General features: G+C 37.9%; 1 protein-coding gene across 1 annotated transcript; it reads left to right on the top strand.

Moving 5' to 3' along the window:
* Positions 1-13,269: 13,269 nt before the first annotated feature.
* LOC135477883 (transcription factor 15-like) lies at positions 13,270-27,017 on the top strand. The gene is made up of 2 exons (XM_064758094.1): positions 13,270-14,610; positions 25,612-27,017. Exons 1-2 carry the CDS (start codon positions 13,990-13,992, stop codon positions 25,669-25,671), a joined length of 681 nt encoding a protein of 226 aa, XP_064614164.1. The 5' UTR covers positions 13,270-13,989; the 3' UTR covers positions 25,672-27,017.

Raw genomic sequence — 27,017 nt, 5'->3', positions numbered from 1 at the left:
AAAAAAAACTCACGAGAAGTCAAAGTTTTGGGCCAATCACTTGAAAAGTTGTAAAGCTAGAAAGCTCAAACCTTGCAGGTCTTTTATAGATATGCTGACAGAAGTAAGCTGCACCAAAGTATGGAGACTGAGCAGCTTTATATTTTGTAAATAATTATGTAATAATTTTTTATAATCTATACGACCACTGGTCTTTTAGCTACAGGTGTATAGGCTGTCAGCAGGGCCTCCGTGGCCGAGGGGATTAGCGTGTCAACGCGGCACAATGACAGGCCGTACGTGGGAAAGTACGACCGCAATCTGGGGATGGTCGTGGCTTTCTCCAGGGCTCACATGCAGTTAGCTCACAGACAAAAAGTTGCTGTCTATGTCTAATGTATCACTTCGGTGCGCGGTAGCAATCTTGGGACACATATAGTCTCCTTACAACGTATGTGCTCGCTTTACATCACTGCCACCATTTAGACAAGCTTAGTCTTTGGAGAAAGTGCGACACACGTGGACTTTACACTTATATCCATAATCAGCATTCATCAGTCAAGCTGTTTAAGGTGAACGTTAGAATGCTGTTGAACGTATGTGGGTAGAGAGTATTAATAGGAACAAAGGTAGAGACAGAGATGTTGTTTGTTCTGACATCATTTCCTGCCTCATCACCGTGACCTCAGATGACCTAGGGTGTGGTTCAAGATTTCTGTTCAAAATGTGCTAGTGGTGGTATGCGTTGTAAGGTGTATGGTTGGAACAATGTATTCCTCTGTCAGGGACCATGAACAGTAAATTATTTGTATGTATCGGTGCTTTAATTCACACATTGATAATTCTTGGGACGAGCAAAAGCTGGAAAATCCTTGTGAACTTATCCACTTAGATTTAAATTAATTGATTTATTTGATGGGGAGTTTTATGCCACAACCAAGAATTTTTCAGTTATAGGACGGTGGCCAGCATTATGGTAGGACGAAACCGGGCAGAGCCCAGGGGAAGGAAGCCAGCTTGAACTGGACTTGAACTCACAGCGACTGCATTGGTGAGAGGCTTGAAAAGTATGTATGCCAGAAAACTAAACCGGTCGTGTAATCTGTATGATCCCCTACACTTTAGCCATGTTAAATCGATTCCCCACTGAATCCTCCATTCTGTAATGAGAACACTAAAATGGTTGATCAGTTACCTAAAACAGACTTGTAGAAAATACAATTGTACGCCTTACAAAAAAAAGACCGGTTCTTTTTTATTTAATACATCTTTGGCGTACAAAATACGTGAAAACCAGAGACAAATTAATAAATGTTCGTTCCAAAATTAAGACTACATGTATATGTAAGCTACTCACACATGAGCATGATCCATCTCTGAACATGTTAAAAGTGGATTTCTCTTATTCAACTTCGTGACCAAATACAAGAAACGACATAACTTGATACTGGAGTTCAAACACAACATCCGCTCTTTAATTTGGGAAAGGCCCCGATAGCATAGTTGGTAGAGCGTCCGCTTCGGGAGCGGTACATCCAGGGTCAATCCTGGGTTGAGTCACACCAAAGGCCTTAAAGGAGGAAGATGTAACTTCATGAAGGGGATAGTGCAACGACTGGTTGACCTGTATCAGTATAATGGCTCGGGTGGGGCGGCTTACTTGTCTTCGCTAAGTCGTCTCAGTGAAGCAGCACTAGATAAAAGAGCGGTGGAAATCCGTCCTGCAACAAGGAGGCACATAACTTGCACTCTAAGGATTTCTTCGTCGTCATATAACTGAAAAATATTTTAGTATGACGTTAAACCCCAAGCACTCACTCACTCATTCATTCTTTGGTTGAGTGACAATGAGTGTAGCATTTGTAAAACATAACCAATTTCCTTAAAATCATCGTGACCATGCTCTAGAACGTACCCGCCTTCAAAAACCAGAAATAAACCATCTACTATTTCGAATAATAATTCTGGGCATATTCTGGAAAAAAGATGGGCTTGTTCAACAAAATACAATTACATAAGTAAACAGGGAAATGTATAAACTAGACGTATGAACCGTTAATTTTAGGCTTAATTTTATGAAGTTATTAAAACCAGTAATCAATGTGCATTCCTTAAGCGGAAATTCTAAACATTCATTATAAGTTTAATTTCATAAAGCTAATCAAGTGGCTGGTCCTGTTGTTGAAAAAATACTGAAGGTTATTTTGTGTGTCCAAAAAATATGATCATTAAAATATCATCATCAATAGATCGTTCCAGCATTATGGTGGGAGGAAACCAAGCAGAGCCTGGGGGAAACCTACGACCACCCGCAGGCTGCTGGAAAAACCCTCTCACGGCCACAGAGGAAGCCAGCATAAGCTACGTAAAATATGTAAAATAAAAATTAAACTTTTCGCACACATATTAGATTATGAAAACATGCTGTGAGTGTTCTTGCGGGTGGCTGGTCTTGCGGGTGGCTGGTCTTGCGAGTGGCTGGTCTTGCGGGTGGCTGGCCTAACCATATAGACGTCTTATCAAGAGACAGTTGTAAAGACTTGGTTCATGCTCCTGTTAGTCGCTGACCGCCTTCTCAATGTGTAGATTTCACTCAACTACTTTGACAGCAATTTCATCCCAAAAACATAAAATCAGAATTAATACTGTTTCAAATTGAAAAAGAGAAAAGAGAAAAGCTTCATATTCGTACCACAATAACTTTCTTCATCATAAAAATCTCAAAATATGTAACGAATATGCTAAGTAGGACGCATAAACCAGAAATAAAGCTATGAACACCTATTAAGCTAAACCAAGAATTTAAATTATATTATTTAAACTGTTATATTATAGCCTTGAAAAAAAGCATCGCAACACAAAAAATATTCACACAGCATCTGGTAGATACACAGAAACCCGGTAAATCATCAATGATTTTCGTACTAAGGAAATCAGTTCAACATAAATCTCAAGCCGTGTAGCTTAACCTGAGAAATCACCCTAATGAAACTTAGGGTAACCATAGAAGCAGTGTGATGGAAATACGGGACAAAGTTGCATTGTCACAATGGTCTGACGGTGTAAAAGCATGAAAATAAATACATATCCATTCAAATCTAGTGTAAAGTGATGTTACCTCTACTTGCAAAACCCTGTGAATCTCAGGAGATTTTAACGAAAGTCGAATGCTTCTCGCTGAAAGTCAATGTGTGAAAACTTCACACCAATCAACTTGTAAATACGTTTACAAATCATTATTTCGATTGATGTGGGAAGTTGTAGTGGTACAGTAGTTGCGAGAAAACAATTCCGTGCCAATATTATATGTCACAACATGCATTTCATATCACAGGCTGATACTCCGATATGACCGATGTATCCCACACACACACATAGTATGGCAGAATGTAATGAGCGATGCAAGTGTTCAGTCCACCAGCATGACCACCCAGAATGAACCTATTATGAGTTGGGTTTAGGTTCACTGAGACAGGTTGCTTACACAAAGGATATAGAATGAGTTAAATTCGTTGTGTAATTTTCATTTCTTCCGAGCCTTTGAAGAACAAATGAAATTCACATCGCGAATTTAATAAATCTCATATAATAGGTCACGAATCGCATGTCCTATTCATCCCATAATTTGTTTTGAGCGATTTAGGTGGTTGATAGAGAAGACAACGTCTTTTTGTTTTGACAAGTATGTAAATGAGATGCGTACTGATATCGATGTATGTGGAAAGGTTGGGACAGTACCACACATTTCCCAAAATGTAGTTCCAGAAAACACTGAGGGAATCTGTGATTTCTGTGAAAAGAAAGCATAACACAATCCATTAGTGTGATAAGATGACAAGCTTTAATTTCTTTCGAAAGTATCAGCACTCATAACTGCTCATTTGTCTAAACATTTGGCTCCAAAAGTGTGATCTAAATCTGTGTGGTCATAACACTACGATCACCGACGTCACGGGTTGATTTGCAGTTTGTGAGGAGCGGTGATTTCGAAAATCATACTGAACGAAATATTTAGATTTAGGCTATTAACTCGAACAGTTCACCTGAAAACTTTTTTGCTGGTCTTATTAACTATTTTTGTGGAAAATAGAATGAACTAGATCGAAGAATAATCTGGAGGTACACCAGTTGCAGACGAGTTCATACACACGAGCCAACTCCTTAATGTTCTACAAAGTAATAAGGTAAGTTTGTAGGTGTTTAATTTCGTGACAATCTGATACCGAGGCATGCTGCTACCGCTGACGCATGGCGCAGTGACGGTTGAACTTGTGTTTGTGAGTACCTTGTTTTAGGCGTGTACCTGCAGTGTCAAGCATTCATTTTGTTTCACCAACCTTAGCTATTTTTTACATTTCATGAAGGTAAATTTTATTTCTATCCAGTGTACGAAAAACTTGACCATTTTGGCACCAAGAAACCGCTTCCGAGGTGAAGAAAGTTCCCCCCACCCGAGCCATTGTACTGATGCGGGTCAACCAGTCATTACATTTCAGGGTGTTTAGAGATCGCTGAGGTGAGCTTGATGTTAAAGCATTTAATGAAGCTGTCACAATTATATATTCTACACTGAGAAATATTGTGATCAAGAATCAATGCCCCTAATAACGTACCAGCTCATCAAAAAGCATTTGTCCACCCTGAATAAAGTTTTTTTTTTAAATTTGGCACTTCATAGGTTAAGCTTCCGGTCAGTTTGACGTAGTACAACACTTACATTGGATAGCAACAGAATTAGCCGCACGGTAAAACAAAAGGAAATCAAGTGAAACCATTGACCATTCTCATTCTTTTGAGGCCTTAAGTCCGTGATTTGACAACGGCCTTAGCCTTGTTTTATATAGTGCCTCTTTGAATTAAAAACTAACTAGTCTTCTAAAGTAGATGGATTAGATCAGTCCATGTTATGGCTGGTTTGTTGTACATAGCATATGGCAAACTCATTATGTCTTTAATATTTATGAAACTAATACAAATGATTATCTTTACATTCACTCTGGGCCTGTATTTGTCAAAGATCTTAGTTCAGACTTTTTTTCCCAAATTATCCGACTTAGCTAAGTCCAAAGCTTATTTATCAAACGACTATGCACAAAACTTAGCTAAGTTAGTTTGTAAAAGCTAAGCTTTAGTTAAGGAATCCCTTGTCTCTGTGGCTATGGGCCGGTTTCCTGGGTATTTTTAGAAAACGTTTCTCTCTTCTATCTAACTGGACCGAACAAGATGCACAGATACTCTCTAGGCTTGTGAAAAGGATAATCATGTCTTACTAGAGGGGAAGTTTGGGCCCGGGAGTACGTCGGCAGGACGGCAGGAGGCCTGACAGGTATGAACCTAAGTTAAATGAGAAGAAAATTTAAATATCAATCAAATACCATTGAAAAGAGTATGTATTTCATCGCAGGTGCATGCCATAAAAATTTTTAATATGTACCTCAAGCTAATAGACTATAAAGAAATGTCAGCGCCAAAATCCGCTGACTCCATTTTGAATAAGAACCAGCCCTGAAGTTTTCGGTGTTAGGAGGAGAATTGCGGTGAGAAAACAGTTCGCTTTCCGCTTGACAATCGGGAAACTGGAATGTTGGACGTAGGTTCCGAGTTTACGCGAACAAGCCGGCAGTTTTAACGACTCTCATTGGCTGAGAGGCAACCCACCCCCACCCCAGCATAAATTACTTGGAGATAAAGATGGTGCATGTGATGGACTCAGCGATTTATGCCATCTTTGCCGTTTTCCGGCTGTATGTGTATGGCGAGGAAAAATACCAAAATTATGCAGCAGGCACCACCAGACAGAAAACAAATGTGCTCTTTTCAGCCTATAGAGTCATTTATTAAACTTTTCTCCTCCCTTAAATTCGCTACACAGCTACAGATTTTGTATTTATGCCTTGTATATGCCTAAAAACTTTACATGTATAAACCAGATTCCAATTTAAATATGGACAAATTACAGGACTGTTTTAAAGTAAAATTGATACGCCTAGTTGTACTCTTCAGTTTATTGTATTATTTATCTTTCTTGTATCCATATTATTGTCCATGGCAATGTGTCTTGCACTCAAGTTCCAGTGCGTTTTATGCACCTTTTTGTTTTGATTTTGAAGACAAAGCTACACTGGTTGGGTTGGCAAGGCCCAATTCCATAACATGCGAAAAGGTTGAAGAATTGCTCATATAAACAAGTGGCATTAAGGCTGAACGAAACAAGACAACTGAAAATAAGATTTGAAGTTTGTGAATACCGGTAAAGGTACGCGTACTGAGCAAGTTAGATTTTTCTTAAATGAGTAGGAATATATATCTTTAAAAAAACAATCAAATAAATTAAATAAATAACATAATTATGACTAAAAAATACTGTACACCACATAAAGAAAAAACAAAGCAAAAATTCTAACTATTGTAAACATATATTGTATATAAAGTACAAAAATATATAATTACACCAGTTATCCATAATAAATGGTAATCTATTTGTGTCATGAAAGTCAGTGTATAAGATAGTCAAGTTCTCTGCATCCGAAAAGTTTATATAAAACTTGATGAAAATACTCGACATTGAGTTCAGGCATCAAATTTTGCGATATAATAGCTACATTTAAAACTTGATGCCACTTATAAAATTTGATGTCATGTTTTAATTAGAACTTGTGTGCCTTTGATACATTAGTATTTTGTGTCACAAATAAAACAGCATTCATCATCATAGCTTGGTCATAAAGGTCAAGAATATTGTTTTTATGCCTTTAAGTTGTGACGTGTTGGTGGTGGGAAAACAATGACTAGAAAATGGTAGTACGTGTGTAAACATGTCTATATTGTGAATTAAAACAAGAGGTTATAGCTAAAATATGAATGACATGAGGTCAGATATATATATATTCTGTTTTTTGTATAATATGCCCGTTCTTCCCTAAACAAAATTTATAGGAAATAAGTGCAAGGACCATTACATGGCTAATTTTCAAGTTATCTTTGTGTTGTGCCAATTTATGCTTTTTTGGCCCTTTATTACAAATAATGAAGTGCTCATTCACAGTTTCACAATGACAAGCCTTTAGTTAATGAGAAGTCTCATGTATTTTGAGCCTTAATGTATAATGCATCTCGTTAAATTAATGGGGATATCACGTGAAGACTGTGACTGTTTTATCCAGCTAAAATATGAACACACTACTGAGGTTTATATTCATGAGGTACGGGGACATGTCGTAACTGTTAAATACATTGTAAAAGGCATGTACTTCTGTTTTCCTTAACATTTTACAACTTCAGTCAACAAGAGGAGGCCTTCTACCACGACCGATCCATTATTTAAGCATTCAGTGACGGGATGTAAGCAGTTCTCTATGTCCTCTACGAAACAGAGTTAAAGTTTTCAATGAAGTTGAGAAGTTCATTGTTAATTCAAGGCGATTTTGAGTCGCCCCAACCCTCATCCCGTTTATTTGAGAGCTACCTCTAGTAACGTAGTATAGATTTACTCTTGCTGTTAAGTGTGGCGTGCATCATCCCTTTTCAGGGCTTGGAAAACGCCAAATTTATAATTTTACTCACTCACTCATGTAAGCAGTTCTATCAACAATTGTCCTGTATGTGTTATAAACCATATTATATATTTCTGATGTGCTTTGGCAGAGATATATTGATATACACTAATTCTTCCGCTTTATAAACTGTTTCTGCGACCAAGATTTGGACACTGTGGTGTGTAGAGAACTAATATGCATAGTTTTATGAAGCTTGTCTTGTTTAGTGCCGCAAACAAATCGTAATCGTGTCATTTTGATCATATTTGTGTGCATAAATTCCACTGGAAAAAGTCCTTTTGAGGTCTAAAATGTTGAAGATTTTCAGTGTATTGTTGTGATGATTGCTTCCATTATACATGTAGTAACTGTTAGATGTCAGTTACAAAATTCTTTGTATTGCAGGTAAAAGTCTCAATTGCATTATGTTTAATATTTCTGACCCGGTTTCCTCCCACCATAATGCTGGTCGCCATCATATAAGTGAATATTCTTGAGTACGGCCTAAAACACCAATCAAAAAAAAAATAAAGAAATAAATATTTCTGACGAAATTAAGATAACAGTTCTAATTAATATTACCTTTACTTTTACCAGGACATCATTTTGCACACGAAGTTGTCAGTAGGGATTTGTAAACACGAAGTTGTCAGTAGGGATTTGTAAACACGAAGTTGTCAGTAGGGATTTGTAAACACGAAGTTGTCAGTAGGGATTTGTAAACACGAAGTTGTCAGTAGCGATTTGTAAACATGAAGTTGTTAGTAGGGATTTGTAAACATGAAGTTGTCAGTAGGGATTTGTAAACACGAAGTTGTCAGTAGGGATTTGTAAACATGAAGTTGTTAGTAGTGATTTTGTCAATATAGAATAAACATTGAAATTAACTCATGGTCAGCAGAAAGAGCATTTTTTTTTTCAGAGTAAAATGTGTATGATTCTATTGTAGCCTCTTGGAACCACAGTTTGGCCCGGAAACAGATTTAAATCATGAAACATGGTTTTATCAAGAGAAATTCTACTTTCTGCCTCTACCTGATCTTGAGAGAAAAATTGCAAAAGAAGAAAATCATGTTTCGTTTTCTTAGTACTCAGTGATTTCTCAGATCAACGTAACTCCAGTTTAATGTTTTCTGGTCTTTAACCCGTATCCTATTATATAATGTTATTCTTCATTCAATATTTCAATACATGATATATTTTTAACTTTATGTATTGATTGTTTACTTAATGCATTTCATGTGTGTGTATATACAGGATACATCTCTTATTCATTGTCCGTTGTTGTTGAATTCAGTATTATGAATACAAAGGTCTATGCATATACAGTCATTATTCGAGATGATTTATTTCTGTAGAATTAACCATGTTAAAGTCTTACACTGGAAATGTGTTGACAAACTGCCCTCTGTATCGAACTCCCATGGCAGCGTGAGCAGGTAATGCTAGATGCTCTCCCTCGACATCGTCTTGATCGTCACTGTTATGTTAATCCCCACCACCCTCAGACAGGGGAATGTTTCTGTTCTTGCATATGCTGTGCATAACTGCACAGGCAGTTGTGATCTGCATAACGAAAGGGTTATATATCACTACTGTATCATATCACAGGCAATTTACAAGATACGAGAGCTTTACAAATACATCAAATGCATTTTTAACAGATAGGCAAGTACTGAAAAATATGCAAATAGCAATGGCGTATCCCAGCTTACCTTGCATGCACTTACTGGAGACTGCCTTGACAAATCTCCGTGGAAGATATGAAAACGCCGTTTTCATCGAACAAACCCACTTTCAACACAGCTTCTTGTTTTCATACGAACTTTACAAAATAATGTGTTTAGTATTAATAACAGTTGCAATCTCAGGCTTATCAATCCCTGGTGAACAAAAATTAGAAATTTTATGTTATGCAGTTTAATAATTGTTCCATTGTTGATGCTTTGTGTGCATTTTAGTAACTGGCAAAATTCAAAAGCTAGGATCTTGTCTATTGAAATTAAGTATACATTTATTTTATTTATTTGATTGGTGTTTTATGCCGTACTCAAGAATATTTCACTTATACGACGGCGGCCATCATTATCGTGGGAGGAAACCGGACAGTCCCCGCGCGAACCCACAACCATCCGCAGGTAATGAAAGTTACAGATCATATCTCAGATGCCCTGTGTTGGTATTAGTTACCGTAAATTACAATATTTATGATCTAGCCTCTTGTGTACTGGAATGCGGATAAATGCTAAAGGTGGTATCTCAGGGTTGTGCATATATGTTATGTACAGAAACACGAAGGTTGTGTTCCATGATTGATACCCTGTATATGTGTTTTATCATGGATTTCAAAATTATACTTGACCCTCACATCGTGTGTGTTAGGACACGTGTTGATGTCAGGGTACTTCATGTATTGAGATGAAGTGTTCCATTTTTCTCATAAAGGCATTCTTTTTGGTAGAGCTATTAATTATAGATGATTTAGTCTCAAAATTGTATCAACATATTTATTATAGTTTGCCAGGATTCGGGTGCAGAAATGGTGTTAGTAGCCATCGACGTGATGGTTAACCATTGCCACGAAGACGGTGAGTTCCACCGGGAGTGTGGTTTCTTTCGAATAGCTGACGGAGTCCACCCTTTGTCAAAATTCGGAAGTCATGTGTGGCACCTGGCCATCTCACAACAAGATCAATGATTCTGTAACCTGGGTCAAATACAGCTCATGTGTTCATACTGTGGCACTGGTGGCGATTCACAAATTCATTTTTCGATGACACTTGGTGCCGTGGTTATAGTCAATGACACCAACTAGACCAGGTAAATTGGCATTGTCATAAAAACCTCTCTTGCTTATCCTGATCTCGCCGATATCAACAGGAAAACTGAGGAATTGAGAGGCCACTCTGTTTGACGCTAAACTTTGGACTGTTTCATTGACAACGCGAGAGACAGTTGGTTGACTGACACCATGCACAGTTGAGATCTAATTTGCCAGCGGCGAGATCCCTTAATGTTATAAGGGTTTTAACACCGGCATCTAGAGCATGAGGCTGGCAAATGACCAGTTATATTAGAGATGAAATCAAAAATGTTCCCAAGAAATATTTTCATTTAACAAACCGCTGCTCCGAGTGCTTTTAAAATTGATAAGGGTATTCAAGACTGCAGATTTTGTTCATATCGTTTAAGTGTGGATACTGGCTATTGGTCGATCAAGTCATGTGATGTCCTATGTTCTTTTTTTTTTAATTGCCGTTGTGAAATGGGATATGTTGTTGTAAACTTTCTGTGATTTAACGGAGCGGGAGAGTAAATACAGGCCACATTTTACCAAATTTGTGGACAAAGAGAAGGTTTTATTTATTTATTTGATAGGTGTTTTACGCCGTACTCAAGAATATTTCACTTACACGACGGCGGCCAGCATTACGGTGGAAGGAAACTATATGTAGTAAAGAAAATCACTGCGCTCGTGGAACCTATAGCAAGGAAACAGGACCGGTGTCAGTATAATGTCACTGGGTGGAGTGTCATGTCTGGTGTCTTCGGCATAATACTTCAGTGGTGGCAGCACTTTAATTGGGGTCATGGACACGTCCTGCCACAGGAAGATAAAGTATATGTGCACACACCCACACGCTCTTGTATCTGTTCAACAAGCCCGGTTAAACTACTATATGTACACTGTGTTTATACAAGAAAGACTAGGTCAAATCAAAGTTTTACCTGTTTGAGTTTTTGGCTCATATGTACTTCGAGGTGTCCTGTGAGTTTTACGCCACGAACACTCTGTCGGAATTATCAGTATGACGTGGGTGCTATTATGGGATAGAGCAGACAGAACAGAATGGCGCTGTGTCCAGATAAATCAATAATCTACATGTTTATGTTTGGATGGATTATGTACATACTGTGAATATTTTTGACACACTATACAGAGAACGTGAGACTCGTAGGACATAATGAAATACAGTACAAACTATGGGGGAATTGGATTATTACTAAAGTCAGTACTTTACTTCCGACCTCGTCCTTTTTTTATATGCACTGTGAAGTTATGACTGGGCCTGTAGGATCTATCTATATGAGGGCCTGTGACACACCGAATGACACCTCGTCGTCATATGACTGAAGATTTGTTAAATACGACATAAAAGTTATTACACAAAGTATACGTTTGCCAATGGTTTAACCACGGAGGTATATGTGCACTATATATACCACCATGGTTTAACGTTGTGGCGATCATGCAGCACGTTGGCGTAAACAACATGACGTTACAGTGACGCTATTCGACACCGCAAACTTCTCTCGGTACCTGTTCTTGTGCCATTCATAAAAAAGAACGGTACGAGTTTTACTATCTTAACTTTTTGTGTCAAAGTTTTATTTTGATTTTCATTGATTGCGATTTAGTGAGTAACAAAAATTGAACTCGTCCACATTAGCCGGTGTCCACTCAGTAAACCATAATTACACGATGGCGGCCAGTTTTCACGGGGGTGGACATCTGAGTTCCGAGGTACATGTAAACCTTCGCTCTTTGGCAATTTACTGACGATCTTTCCACAGTAACACGTATATAGACTTAATGCCGGCACGCCATGGTGGACAACAAGTGACGTGTAGCGAGCTAGGTTCGGGCTACAAGAGCATAGCTAACCGCTTGTCTCCAAACGAACGATTAAAGCAGCGGAATCGAAACTGGCTGACTACGGTCGGGATTGAACTCACACTTTTTGTGCCAGCTGTTGGTGGAGTCCTACTTCTAACAACTGACCCACATTCTGCTTCCTCACACATCTTTCTTTGTTAATGGCCAGAGTGCTGTTTTGCGGAGTACAGCTTAGTTATGAGTATTTCACCACTGATCCACATCCCGCTTCCTCACACATCTTTCTTTGTTAATGGCCAGAGTGCTGTTTTGCGGAGTACAGCTTAGTTATGAGTATTTCACCACTGATCCACATCCCGCTTCCTCACACATCTTTCTTTGTTAATGGCCAGAGTGCTGTTTTGCGGAGTACAGCTTAGTTATGAGTATTTCACCACTGATCCACATCCCGCTTCCTCACACATCTTTCTTTGTTAATGGCCAGAGTGCTGTTTATGCTAGTTGTGAATATTTCACGAAAGGGAGGTAATAATGATAATTCTGGTTAGAGAGCTGGAGAATGGGACGTTATACAACGAATATAAGAATATGCATATATGTGTTGTTCTTCCCAAAGCCAAAAGTGAATTGTACTCTTGCAAAAGATTTAACTTGTTAAATTTAACAAAAAGTCTGTTGTCTGAGTGATGCTAGAATGTGTTATGTTATTTCAGCAGATTTTTGTGTTCAAGACAACATACATATTCTATTTATTTAACACAAAGTTTGTATTAGGTCAACAGGATATTGCGTTGAATATGACACAGTATTATGTCATAATAACAGAATACGTTCTAGCATCACTCAGACAAGAGACTTTCTGTTAAAATTAATAGACAATGTTTTCTAGTGTACGTACAGCATGACGCCTCCACGGAATCTCATCTGTGACATTACCACTGACGAATTACTGTTTATTTTACGCATATATCCTCACAGATTGATTTGTCACGGCGTGACAGCCGTCAGTATAGCACATATATATGTATATATAAATATCTTTGTTTTCGCGTAGATCTAACTGCGAGTTACCGGATAGGGCCTATAACTCGATGCTCGGCTGATGTGTGTATCATTATACACAGCTGAGAATAAACACAGCAATGCTAGCCGAGACTTCTCCCTCTCACAATCGCCTCACACTCTTCTCCGATTGCCGAATCTTCACCGCGGTCCGCGATCTGTGAAACTGACAAGTTGAAATTGATTAGGCTCGGTACCACGCCCCCTTTTCAGCGAGGCGTGGTATGAGGTCTGGGAGGCTAGAGATAAGCTGGTTTGTTTCCGAGTTACAAGTCGCTCTGTCTGTTTCCGACTCAGGATGGCCTTTCGACTCCGGCATCAACACCTTCTGTGATTCAGGCTTCAATGTTTTAGGTCATAAATTGAAGCTAGCGTGGACAAGGGGGATAATTCTTCCTCGTAGGAATCGTACATTATGGACGCCCAAAACTGGCAGAAAGCACGTCTGTGGATTAAAAACTAGGATTTCTTCGCTCTAACCAAGCTCGAGGAGATTTACTACCAACCTTGCCAGTTCCATAACTCGTCTGACGAGAAGAAACAAATATCTTTGTTTTATATCCCGCGTGTTATTTTTATATCTGACAGCGGGAAAGTGCTTACCGGCGTAAAAAGTTGCAGAGGAAATGTGGTCACAATAGACAGACAAAAAAGGAGAATAACATATAGTCCTGCATATTTATTTCTTTGGCGTAAAGGCCAATATTTTTCTGAGCAATCTGTTAGCACCTCGCGAGGACAACCCATGGTGAGTACCTTCCCAGTCAGAGCCCGGGGGGTTCTCATGTGAAAAGCATGCGAAAGGTATTCGACAGGAAGAAACGCAAACTCGACGACGACGGCAACGAAGGCGAAGAGAGTTTCAGTTTGGATACGCTTGACGTCTCCCCCGGGCTGGACCAAGGGCCGAGTGTCGCCGGTGGAGACCAGCAGTTAACCTCTCTCAACAACAAACGGAAGAAAAAATCGCTGGGTTCGAAGAAGGGAAGCAATAACATGTCGAACACGATGGTGCTTCAAGCCGGCACGACGACTCTTACGATGAGTTCCGAAACGGCACCGACGTCCGATGCCAACTCGTACTGTCGAATGTCTCCTGGGGGCACCATGAAGCCGCGGACGGCGGCAAACGCGAGGGAAAGAGACCGTACTCACAGCGTGAACACGGCATTTGTTACGCTCCGGACGCTGATACCTACTGAACCAGCGGATAGGAAACTATCGAAAATAGAAACCCTGCGCTTAGCTACCAGTTACATTGCTCACCTGAACACAGTGCTAATGGTGGGGTCGGACTGTATGGATCAACCCTGTTTAAAACATCATGGGCTTTTACCCCGGATGCCGCCCCCTAATCCCGATTCCCTACCCAAACCCGTGTGTACCTTCTGTCTTAGTGCCTCACGGAAACTGCCGGTAAGTCCTGACGGCTTAGTCCGAATCTATTTGTAGTTAGATGCCAACGACCAATTTTCTCAAGTCAAAATTATATACTTAGTCAAGTGTCGATGACCAATTTCTATAGTTATGTATACAAGCCTTAACTTCCAAATTCTGAAGTCGAAACCATGCATGTATGTCAGCAACCAGTATAGGCCTATAGTCAAATGTTAACGAACAATTTCTGTAGTAAATATTATGTATTTTTATGCCAGCAATCAGTATGTAGTCAGATGTCAGGGACCAACTTCTATTATCAAAACACATTTATATGTCAGCAACTAACATGTAGTCAAATTTCAACGAACTATTTCTACAGTTAAAATGCGTCTATCAGAATGTCAACAGTCAATATATAATCAGATGGCATGATCAATTTCTGAAGTCAAACTGTATGTCAAGTTTGTCAACAGACAACACATTAAAATATGTCAAGAATCAATTTCTGTGGTCAGAATTATGTAGGTTAATTATGTATTAATAATTACATAATAAAGAATTATGTATCCACGTTAAAATCAAATGTCAACGACTGATTTCTATCATGAGTCAAACTTCATGAATGTCAGAAGCCTATATGTAGTCAGATGTACCCACAGTAAATTGGTCGTCAAATGTCTACAGCACATATGTGAAATATTACATGTCTGTGATCAAATTGTCCGCAAATATATTGCCAAATGTTAACAAGAACTTTTTGGTCAAAATGTGGCAATATAGACAAATCCTGACATGCCAATGGCAAGCTGTGGTCAATATATTGGTTAACACATAAGATTGGCAGAGAGCAAAACTCGTTCATGAATATAATTTTCAGAACTATCATTTGAACTGATGAAAGCGAGTTACACAGCAAACTTGGGGTTACATATAAATATTAGTTGTAATTGTTGTTACATTCAGGCGTCAGTAGAAATATTTCTCTACGTACGAATCGTGTTAATTAGAACTGTAGCGTGCAACGATGTCAAGATCTAAACCAACAAACGCTCAGCCAGTTAAGAGTATAGGGCCAGTCATTTATTAGCATATATATGGTTTCAATATGATATACATATAAGGTCCTTTGTATTATATAATTCGCCAAAAACAAATAACATACGTCGCCCTTTTCAGAATTAATGATTTATTTGATTGTGGGTTATATCGCCATATTAACAAACATTCTGTCACTGAGCCCAGTATGGCAATAATCTGGTTTATTCGTGAAAGAAAACCGAAAGTGCAGCGCCAGAGTTTTCTGAATGTGACACTGTGTCTAAAATATTCTGAGTAATTAACAACTGTCATTATACAACCTATATTTAGGCCTTTGACTGTCCAACCTTTATTTTATGGTACCAAACCTCAAAAAGTGTACATATTAGAAACGAATATGTGCATACAGTTCTGTTTTGTGTATATTTGATTTTAAGGACAAACCCCGTATGCAGCATTTGTATACTTACTATCTCACAAAATGTAAATTAATGTATCAGTATACTGACTGTGTTTCAAAATAGTATTCCTCGGAGATGAAATTTATACAGCCTTTAAAATTTGTTAAATATTTCAGGAATTAATGCCTTTTATCGCGTAACTTGATGTCACGGAATATGAAACGGTTCCAAAAAAAAACAACAATTGTGCAAAATAAACTTTTTTAAATGCAGTGGTAAAGTTCTCATTTTTATCTGTTACACATGCGCGTTAACACGTGAGCCTCTTCTGTTATCATCACATCACCAGGGCCCGGTTTCACAAAGATGTCGTACATCTATGATAATGGCAGATTTAGGACAATTGTACGGCAATAATGATGTGTAAAATATCGTATGACAAATGTACGATAAAAAATGTCTTGTGAACCTTTGTGAAACTGGGCCCTGGTATGTTGAATTCGGCACGACCCTGCAGGGAATTCCCCTTGGGTGCGATGCCTTAAATCCTATATTTTTTCAGGACACGAACGTATCTATATGTTCCCTTTCACACAAGCCCATACCGGAGAGGAAAGAATTCCATCATGCTTGTGTGACGAAAGCGTTTGTCAGAATCAATTAAATTGTCACTTCTTGTCTCAGAGTTTCAGCGCTGAAACACTTAGTTAAACGGGTATCGAAATGCCAGAGATAAGCACTTCAAAGGAAGGGTTAATCTGAGGTCTGTTATCTTATGGGTATCAAGTGAAATCAAAACCGTCAATTAAGTACCATAATCCACAAAATGGTGCCAAATGGACGAAAAATTTAATTGAATGCTATAATAACTTTTAGAAGTTTCCCCCCAAAACCCCCAGATTTACTTTATGTCGAATTGCAAAATAAAATAATATCTACAAATATGTGGATATTTTTTGTTGTTGTTGTCGTCAACAAAAAATTAAGGCTTTTCAACTAAAGTGATTAAATTGTGTAATTCGATAATATTTCTTATAAACAGAAGGATGTCCTGAATTTGAACACACTGTCACATTTTTATTTATCGTAAGTTTACATATTTACATAAAGCAAACAAGAGGGTCAATCAAAATTTAATGTTCTATGTGGTTTTTTTTTTCTTTTGGTTTTTTTGATTTTTGGTTTTGATGTTATGCGTTGTTTTAACAGCAACTTTTTCAAATTACAAGTGTCAGATTTATGGAAATTAGTGTGTAGAATAAGCCGATTTGAACTCGTAGCCTCGTTGACGGGAAGGGGGAATAATCAATAATATCTCTCTTTTTTTTCAACAGTTTATCAACGTTTATGACAAGCTTGTGAAAGACAATCTGATATCAATGTAATGAAATGTAATTTCAAGAAAAAATGACCGATAATCAAATGTCACGTTATTGATGCCCTTCATTATTCATGATCATAACACAGCATTTTAAACAATTTCCGATTACTGACGTTTAATAAATCGCCGTTGGCATCACCGAATTTTTCACCTAATTCTTCTTAAACCAAGGTGCCAGGGTGCGTCTATGTTGCCATGATTTACGCATTTACATGAACAGTTAGAATGAAATCCGAACTGAGGCAAATTCACAAGAAGCCGGATTTCACTGGTTATGTGTGATCATTTGCCAGCTATCACGTTTTAGCCTCGGATGTGCTTTTCTGAAATGTCCTTACAGAATAATCCCTATCTTGCAGCTTAATGTTCACTATGCGTACTTTTGTATATATGTACCTATGGCGAGATGGTAAATGTTGCATCTTTTCTTCATGGATTCGATATCAGCTTCAGCCGATGGAAATCTCAAATGCATGTAATAATTATCTACAGGCGACTCGCGATCGGAAAATCAGTCCCGAGAATCATAAAGTTGTCTTATGGACTTATGTCAGTCTCAGTCTTAGTCTTAATATCTTCCGTCAGTTTTAGTCTTATGGACTTATAGACTTACGTCAGTCTTAGTCTAATGGACTTATGTCAGTTTTAGTCTTAGTCTTAATGTCTTATGTCAGTTTTAGTCTTATAGACTTACGCCAGTCTTATTCTGATAGACTTGTGTCAGTCTTAGTCTTATGGACTAGACTTAGTCTAGGACAGATTTGTGATCCCGGTCCCTTACCTTGCAAATTTGTCTTTTTGTATATATCCGCTCACTTAATACAGGATTTTGAAAACTGTTGAAAACATAATAATCTCATTTAATAGTCTTAAAAACCAACGGCGTCAAACCAGATTTCTGTTTTCATGTAAGTTTGAGTCTTGATTGGACCGGGCAAATATATGTAACTGATTGACAACAATGTAAATTTCGAAATGCACTACAACCAGATGCACGTGCATGTCACGCAAAATTCCAGCATGGTATTGCTATAATTTGGCACTAATCGTGACAGGTTCTGAACAGCCTGATTGTATTCCTTACCCGTTCACATCTATGAATCACATACATATACAACAGTATTTCGAGAAATGTCAACTCCAACTGCAATATCGTCTGCTGTATGGAACAGTATATAAATGAAATGTTTTTGAATATACGCCAGAGCAAACCAGTCCAGCAAGTAATTTTCCACCTGTGTATATATAGGGCGATGGTCTGATGTATGAGCGGAGCAATCTAATGAACAAGATTAATAAACTACAAATCACACATCATCTTAACACGGAAAACATTTTCTTTCAACTATTAAAGGTGATCAGCTTTTTATGCTTTTAAAAATTGTGTGTTACTAGATGTATCTGCAGTCTTATTATTTCGCAGAATATTAAAAAAAAAATCACAATGGAGTTCTTTATGTTTAAATAGCAAGTTTCCTCACCCTTTACGGTTGGTAAACTTAATTTTAAGAAAATGGATAAAACTGGCACTCGGGATTTTTTTTCAACATGTTAAAACATTTAAATACAGTCAGTTTGCAATAAAATCAGATGGTATAATTTCCAACGATCGTTAAAGTTTATAGATGAAGTATCAAGTAAAGACGACCTGACATAAAATATGCCCGTAAAAAAACATTACTTTCATGTGATGTACAAGAAAAAGTGTCTGAAAAATAGAAAATAAGTGTTTCTATACGAGGGAAATTTTTCTTCAGGTTTGATTTAAAATTTTAGCACAAATTATTAACTTAATTCCTATACGCTTGACAGCTCTCATGCAGCACGCGCTCAATTCACTCGGGATTTCTCGTTGACACCCATGAAAACGACACAGCTATTTCTGTTAAAGTCTTCAACACAGCATAAATTATTCCAGCTCAATTGTCTGAACATATGGTCCCAGGGTTGCAATTCAGTTGAATGATGGCGAAACCGTCTGGGGGTATGTACAATTGACCGTCGTTGATACGGCCGTCTGTTGACAAGCATGAGCCACCAGCACGCCTTTCGAGAAGCTGCCACAATGGCTGATGGTTTAAGCAGCTTCGAGGAGGCAGAAATTAGCCCTGTCCTGTGAGTGTTTCTTCGACGCATTGTCGCTCGCTACGCCAGCGTTTTTGTGTGAGGTCTGCTAACTAATTTAACACCATCCGAACTTGTTACAATTTTGAGGGATTCCTAACATTTCTCCAGACCAGCTTGAAAGAGGTTGTGGTTTTTCTGTACCTTTGCGAACAACCTCTCTGCTCTCTGTACCAGATTTCGCTCTTGTCTTTCAAGGCGGGCATTTTTTCGTTGGTTCCCTTTTAATAAAACCTTAACTTTAAGTGCTACACAACCCAAATCAATTCCACGAACAACTCCACATTGATTTCTATGATTTAATCCTACATTTAGCCACATTTCAAACATTCCCTTTCAAATCCTTTGTTTCTTACTCTAGAGTATGTATGATTTCTCAAAAACACACGAGAAAAATAAAATACTCTCTTAACTTTGTGAGGATAGAATTAAAATGCTGGAACCAGGTCACATTCTGAGGAAGATCTGCCGTAATGCTTCTCTCTTTCAGTACGCTAAAAGACATAACATGTAGGCCTATATTGAATCATTCTGTAATACGAATTTGACCAACTTCTCCGTATTATCGTTTTTCGCACAATTTTTACTCCGTTATTTTAAAACAAGTAACATATATATATTTATCTTTTCATGAGAAGTTTTTTTATCCTTAACACGCTCTTCTTTTATCCACAGTTTCTTGAAAAGAAGTTGTGTTATTCCTAGAGCCAGTCGTAAAGTTTCATCCTCTAATTAATCTTATCGTTAGTTCCCGCGGATTATTCACATCGGGTCTTTCCGCCATATTGCCTCACGTGAAGTGTCAACGGACTTTGATTGGCGTTTAGTTTTCCGTTGTACATTTCCTGTACACGTGCGCGCACAGCTTGTGCGTTGTAATTTACCCAGTTACGCTATCCTTGATTTCATCTCCCTTTCCCAGTTGTCTCTTATCGTTAGATTACTTGACGATTAAGTGTCACGTAATTAGATAAATTACTCAGCAGGGAGCAGCTCCTAATGAATCGGGGCAGAGGAAGAAAGTGGGAGTGAAGTCGTCTTAACGGGGACGTAGAAGATGTAAATAATGACTGCTCGTTTTCCCAGGGGCTCATTTACAGGCATTACACTACCACCATCCAAAGTTCCTCTAAAGAGTTTTACACACTTGAAAGGATTTCCCCGTTGACCTCATTAGCAATTGTCGATGAACCTGTTATAAGTTTTGGGATCGGTGCATGTTAACTTCTAAAAAGTTTCTCTGCGCAAAATAGGGTTCATTTCGTTGTGTCAATACACATTTAATGCACACTTCGTTTTATAAAACACCACTCTTAAAGGTAACTAAACACAATTCAAATACGTTTCATACACAGATTATAACGAATTGAATGTATTTTGGGCTGAAAACAAATTTTTACGTCCGTCTTTAATCGTCTCAGAAAGGCAGAGGTTACATTTCACTTAGTGAATCTCGGCAGTTCGGAAGTCAATGTGAGGATTACAGGCATGCTGTTCTCAAAACCACTAGATAGTTGTATTTTCTTTTCATTTCACCTTTTAACACTTTGCCCAGGATTATAGGTCTAGTATTCTGCTTACCGCCATTAATCTACCGAAAATGTGTGTGTACAGTTGAGAACTATGACGTTTGGAGTGAAAAAAAAGTGAAAGAAAAAACCAACAACAACATTCTCTGTGCAAATTATTGAAGGCTGTGCTTAATGGTGGTTTGGGGAGACATTAGAGATAGTAAATCCGTCGGTATAAAGGACCTTGGGGGAGGCTGTTAAGGGTATCGGGTCTCCTCTGGGTGCTGATAAACGGAGACTTTACCCCAGTGATATTGGTTGAAATTAACACCACTGCGAGTTATCCCTCGGGTTGAAGACATGCCTGCTATATTCTGTTACAAAGACCTCTCTCAACTGAAACACTAAGGCAATTGACGACCATACTGTATACAACAGTGAAATCGGTCTTGTCTCTTTCAATTATATGTATATATCCCTTTTATGATAATACTACTTTTATATTATAGGCTCATACATACTAGATAGACTGTGTCAATTTCTAGACGTTTTCGTGTATACAGTTGGCGCTAGCTGCAGCAGTGTAAAGAATTACATGTGGAAAATACATTGCAGAAAAAGGAAACTAATTTCTTGTGTCTTTAACAACATTCATGACTCTACCCGGAAATGGAAAAGAATGTGGATTTAATTGACAAAATACGGTGCTTCTCCTAATTTAGAATACTCTTTGTGATCACTCTTAATTTAGTATATACAAGACCAATAAGTTAATATCACTTTGTCAAACGGGAAATTAAAGAAAATCTTATATACTCAAGTCAATGTCAAGTTTACAGAAACGTTTTGAGTAGAAAACAAAGGAAGAATTTTGTCTTTAGGTTTACATGTTAAAAGAAAATTGGACAAAAACCATCCATCTTTTCTTTTTAATTCAAATTTGATACAGCACACTTTTCTTTCTTTAAGCCCTTATACATTTGTTGTATAACTTGTATATTGCGCACATCTTTTTATTGCTTTATTCTGCGGTCATTTACGTTATCAATTCTCATGTGTCCGTGAAGGAATATGTCGTGTAAATGTGCTTCCGCGAAGAAGAAACAGGTAAAGTCTGATGAACGTCCACTTGTGAATCGATGTCGCCTCTGAGTGAGTGAGTGAGTGAGTGAATGACTTTCTTACTTTCCAATTGTATAACTTGGCTTAAAACGACAGCGTAATAAATTAATTAAATTTTCATTATCGTCAACTGGAACTACATTGTGCTGTCCAACACACCGTGAAGGAATTGGTCTACACCTGTTTCGGTTCATTTGGCAAATGCCCTTTGCAATCTAAGTTTCATGAAAAGTAATATGACTATTGTTGACTTCCGTAATACAATATTACACTGTTTTGAATTTCACTTCAGTATGATATCAAATTGGAGAGCTTGTAATATTATGAAGTTCCGCTTGTATATAATATCTGATATAGCGACATTGACAGTAATGAACACCGCTCAAGTGTCATGTAAGAATGTAGTATACACCTCGGCAGCTGTTGTCCACCATCCGATCCGCCATTGAAATTGACATGAATGGTGTCATTCACGACCGAGGTTATTGTTGGTATTCAGGACAACAATGCAAACTGTGAAGTGTAGAGTTTTCAAGACCTAGGCATGGTAAATACATGTTATCCACGGTCCTACATATCCGCCATGAAATCGACCTGAATATTGTTACAATCAGTGATTATTAACGGGAGTGAAAGTTAAGAAAACCCCAAAAAGTGGGGTTTTTTTTCAGGACAAAATATACCAAGATCAGTTTTCATATTTTCCCACATATCTGCATGTCAATTGTTATCCATCCCTAAATACCAACTCCAAATAACAAATCAATCAATAAATAAATAAGTAAATAAATAAATATAGAAATAAATAAATACCAGCTCAACTCATGGCAGCTGATTCATACATCTAAAATGGAGAAATCCCATATATTGTACACCAGTATTGACCAAAATTTATTCACGAAAAGAATTCAAAACTTGATCTTTGTTTGACAAGACAAGATGGGGCAAGATGAAAGTTAACCCTTTCTCATCCACATATATCCGGTCACCTGCGTACATGGATGTTGCTACATGTAAATATTAAATCAAAACTCGTCAGTATTATTCGTTTAATGCAATGCAAGAAATGTGAATGGACGAGAAGGTCGAAAGGAGAATAGAATGTAGAAATATTCTTAGTAATTCGGCACTGAATTTGCATTTAATTTGCACAGCTGGCTATGGTAAACTTCTAAATTATCTTCTGCTACGTCAGTGTCGGTTTATGTCATTTGTAAATTAAAGTCAAGGACACAAATATATTTTGCCACATTTGTCGACTTGTTTGTACGTTGACGTGATTTGCCATAAAATTTGAACATGTGGAAACATCTCGTCACTTTGTGCCCTTGTAAACACAGGCAAATATTCGCGTGCATTCCATTTAATCTTTATTACGCCCACAGTGTTACCAAGTCATGGATTCCGCAATTACGTATGTACTTATCCAAGAGTTTTGTGTGAAAGAATATACAAGCATCATTCTTAACGAAGAAAAAGAATCTGGTCCACATGTATCTATATACATTTTTTGAGGACCTCCTTGGATGTCAATTTCGGTTATTTCGTACTCAGATACTTCTCATCGCAGTTGTCGTCGATTCTATGTTTGTGGTCACTGGCGTTCTATCTGTGTCATGAGAAGTCACTTGTATACGCTCACAAAACTCGACCAAAACGCCACATAATGGTATCACATTACAAAAACAGTATACAACGTGAATGTGCTTCAGACCACCCGCGATTCGCATAAAATCATCATCACCTACTATCAAAAAAATAATCCGTAAAATTCAAAAGAAAGTCTGGTGTCTGAATAATTTTAGAATGTAACCTGCTATTATTCCGTTGAATACATCGCGCATATTCTATTAATTCAACATAAAGATTTTATTAGACTAGCAAAATATTATGTTGAATATGACAGAAAATTGTATTATAATAACAGAATACAATCTAACATCACTTGGATAACAGACTTTCTGTTAAAATTAGCAGGTTAACTTTTTGAATGTAACTAACAATTAACAGAAGTATTGTAAAATACATTTCTGCATCATACCTTTGTAATGTACATAGAAACAATGATCAACTACGTGCAAAGCTCCATATTTACAATATTTATTTATGTATTTATTTGATTGGTGTTTTGCGCCGTACTCAAGAATATTTCACTTATACGACGGCGACCAGCATTATGGTGGGAGGAAACCGGGGTAGAGCCCGGGGGAAACCCACGACCATCCGCTGACAGACCTTCCCACGTACGGTCGGAGAGGAAGCATATTCCTGCATATGTTGTAGGCCGAACTAAGACCAACGTATGTGGAATATTTTCCAGTTTACATACAATTTTTCTGTGGGCCTGGATAAAGCTATCTTGGTAGCCTTGCACTCATGACGGAGCGACAGTCTGAAAGCATTTTTATAAACTAGGCCTATTTTGATCCAGGGTGTATGGTTTCATCATATATATTTTGTAAATACATTGCAGTTAACAAGTACAAAATTGTACAACGACAGCGTTCAGCGTAACTTTAACATAGATATTCAAAAAGACGAATGTGTTTATGCAAGTTATCAATTATTTCTTTCAACTTAACGTAGAACAAATGTATGTATCTTTTCTGTATAACTGTGTATAGGAAGCATGTAAATTACAGGATGTGTATGCATGTGTATATTTCCAACGCCCTGGGCCCTACTTTAACGCCTGTATCTGATAATGTGCCAGAAATTGACATACGTTGTCCATAAGCGAGTCACGCTCTAGAACCAGCACCTGTCGCTCCACGTCACATATTTTTATACCCGCCGTCTCACAAACATCTGCTGACAGAAGATATCATATGTATACCATTGATCTTTGGTCCAGATTAGCACTGAGTTATTGCCCTTGGGTATCGCTCAATGTCATATATAAAACTTTAATGCGTTCCTAAATGGCTTAGGTTTTTAAATCAGTCTGGCGCAACTAATCCCATTACTTAAGAATGAATAAGTCAAGCTAGTCTCGATCGGTTCTTAGACTTGATCAAACTATACTGAATATATTTGGCGATTAGTGCAAATCCAAACGAATTTGTGCTATTATTTTAGAATAGGAATTAATTACCTTGCACAATATATCAGCTCCGTCTGTTCAAAATCGGTAATAAAGTTCCTAAAATTTATGATACAATTCGCTTTCTAATTTTTCAAAATATAGAATCATTTTAACACTATAAATGGTACATCTACGAGTCTGATATTTCGTGAAAGGCAATAATTCGAGCTAGTCTTGGTAAATGGAGAAAATTAGATTCGATCAATGCCTCTTGATGAACAAGTAAATAAAATAACACAATGGTTCTTGTTCTGAAGACGGTGTTCGTTTTTTCTTGTTTCACGTTTCAAACATTAATACTGCATATAAATAAATGAATAAACTGCAGTCCTTCAATTTTCTGTTCCGATAATGATATGTTTTTGTTTCTTCCAGGTCCGGCAGGAGAGTTGTATGTATAAGGATGGCCGCGGGTCCATTCAGATTCGAAGATGAGACACCCAGATTTGACTACATACCAAGTTGTCCGAGGAAAACGCAGAAACTGTCCCAAAATACGTGTTTGAGCTGATGTAGTGGATATGCTGTCGTTACCATCACATACCACGTCATCGAGCAAAAGGCGATGTCAGCGATATCTTAACCAGTGGAGTTTGCTCACTCCGTATGTGCCTATCTGGCGTGCAATAGTTATGACGTCACATCCGAAAAGAAACTGAACAATGTGTAGTTTGATGGAAAGATAAACTTTTTGGAAGACTGCGCGAATAATTGACGGATATTTTGCGGTGTGAAAAGTTTCCAGTGCTGCTACATCAGGTGTGCATGATTTTCAGAATTTCTTGTTCTTCTTTCAATTACGGACATTAACACCTCAATCAAAAGACGATTTCTCAAGTCGTTACTTCTTAAATATGGAGTCTGGAGGCAAGTCATCTGCTGATGATGATCTTGTCACGTGATCCGTGTGACGTCATGTCACTGAAGCCAAGTCACATTTCAGAACTAACATTTTTGTGGTTACTCGACGCTGCGCTTAAATTTATTCTAACTTCACCAGACGGTGATGTGGCTGTATGTAACAAGCCGTGATACTGTGATGACACTATGCCGCACAAGCAATTCACAGATTTACCATGGGAGCTCAAAATGTTTCATAAATATTATACATTATCTGTGTTTATCCTATAACCTGCGGTTTTCATATTATATTTTGATAATTCCTTAGGGTTAAGAGAGTCCGCATTTAACAATGTTTTAAGATAACAGGGGTTCACCTTTGATAATGACCTCAGTTTGTTATGAAGTTCTGCCACAGTGCGTTCATTTTCAAGTGACATGGTCCCCCAAAATTTGGATTTTGAGACAAATTCTAATTGCAATGTCTTAACGAAGTTTTAAATTTCGTTCATAAACCAAATCACTCAGGTTGAAATAAAAAATATTCATTGAGTATGTAGCTTGTAGGAGCCCGGAGAAGTCCTGCCCTTATTCGAATTCAACACAAAGAGGGCGCGCCATTTTACCTCAATAATATTCAACCGGAAGGGCCCATAGCATATGCGCAGCGTTCGGAAAGTTTCGGTCAAAACAAACACGTCAAGCGAGGTAAGTACGGGTGACAAAACCATAGCCAATGATCTCGGCTCTGATCTTTTAATATGGGGTTAGGCGTAGATCACACCCGATGAGTTTTCCAGGTTAAAATAGTGGTGTTGAAAAACAGCTTAGTGCGTAGAAATTCCGCGCCACAAAATTCCGTGCACAATGAACAAACACATGCATTTACCGGGCAAAACGCCAATAAATTATGTTCACCAAGACATTCTCCGTTCCTCTGC

Source organism: Liolophura sinensis, chromosome 11, assembly GCF_032854445.1.
Source record: "Liolophura sinensis isolate JHLJ2023 chromosome 11, CUHK_Ljap_v2, whole genome shotgun sequence".
Lineage (NCBI taxonomy): Eukaryota > Metazoa > Mollusca > Polyplacophora > Chitonida > Chitonidae > Liolophura > Liolophura sinensis.
Note: the sequence above shows the minus strand (reverse complement) of the source record. Positions and strands in the feature narration are given on the sequence as shown.

What these genes read in the sequence shown, in the direction of transcription:
- LOC135477883 (XM_064758094.1), top strand. Translation starts at nt 13,990, where the DNA reads ATGCGAAAGGTATTCGACAGGAAGAAACGCAAACTCGACGACGACGGC. An exon ending in GTGCCTCACGGAAACTGCCG is followed by an intron (nt 14,611 to 25,611) that starts GTAAGTCCTGAC and finishes TGTTTCTTCCAG; the next exon opens with GTCCGGCAGGAGAGTTGTAT.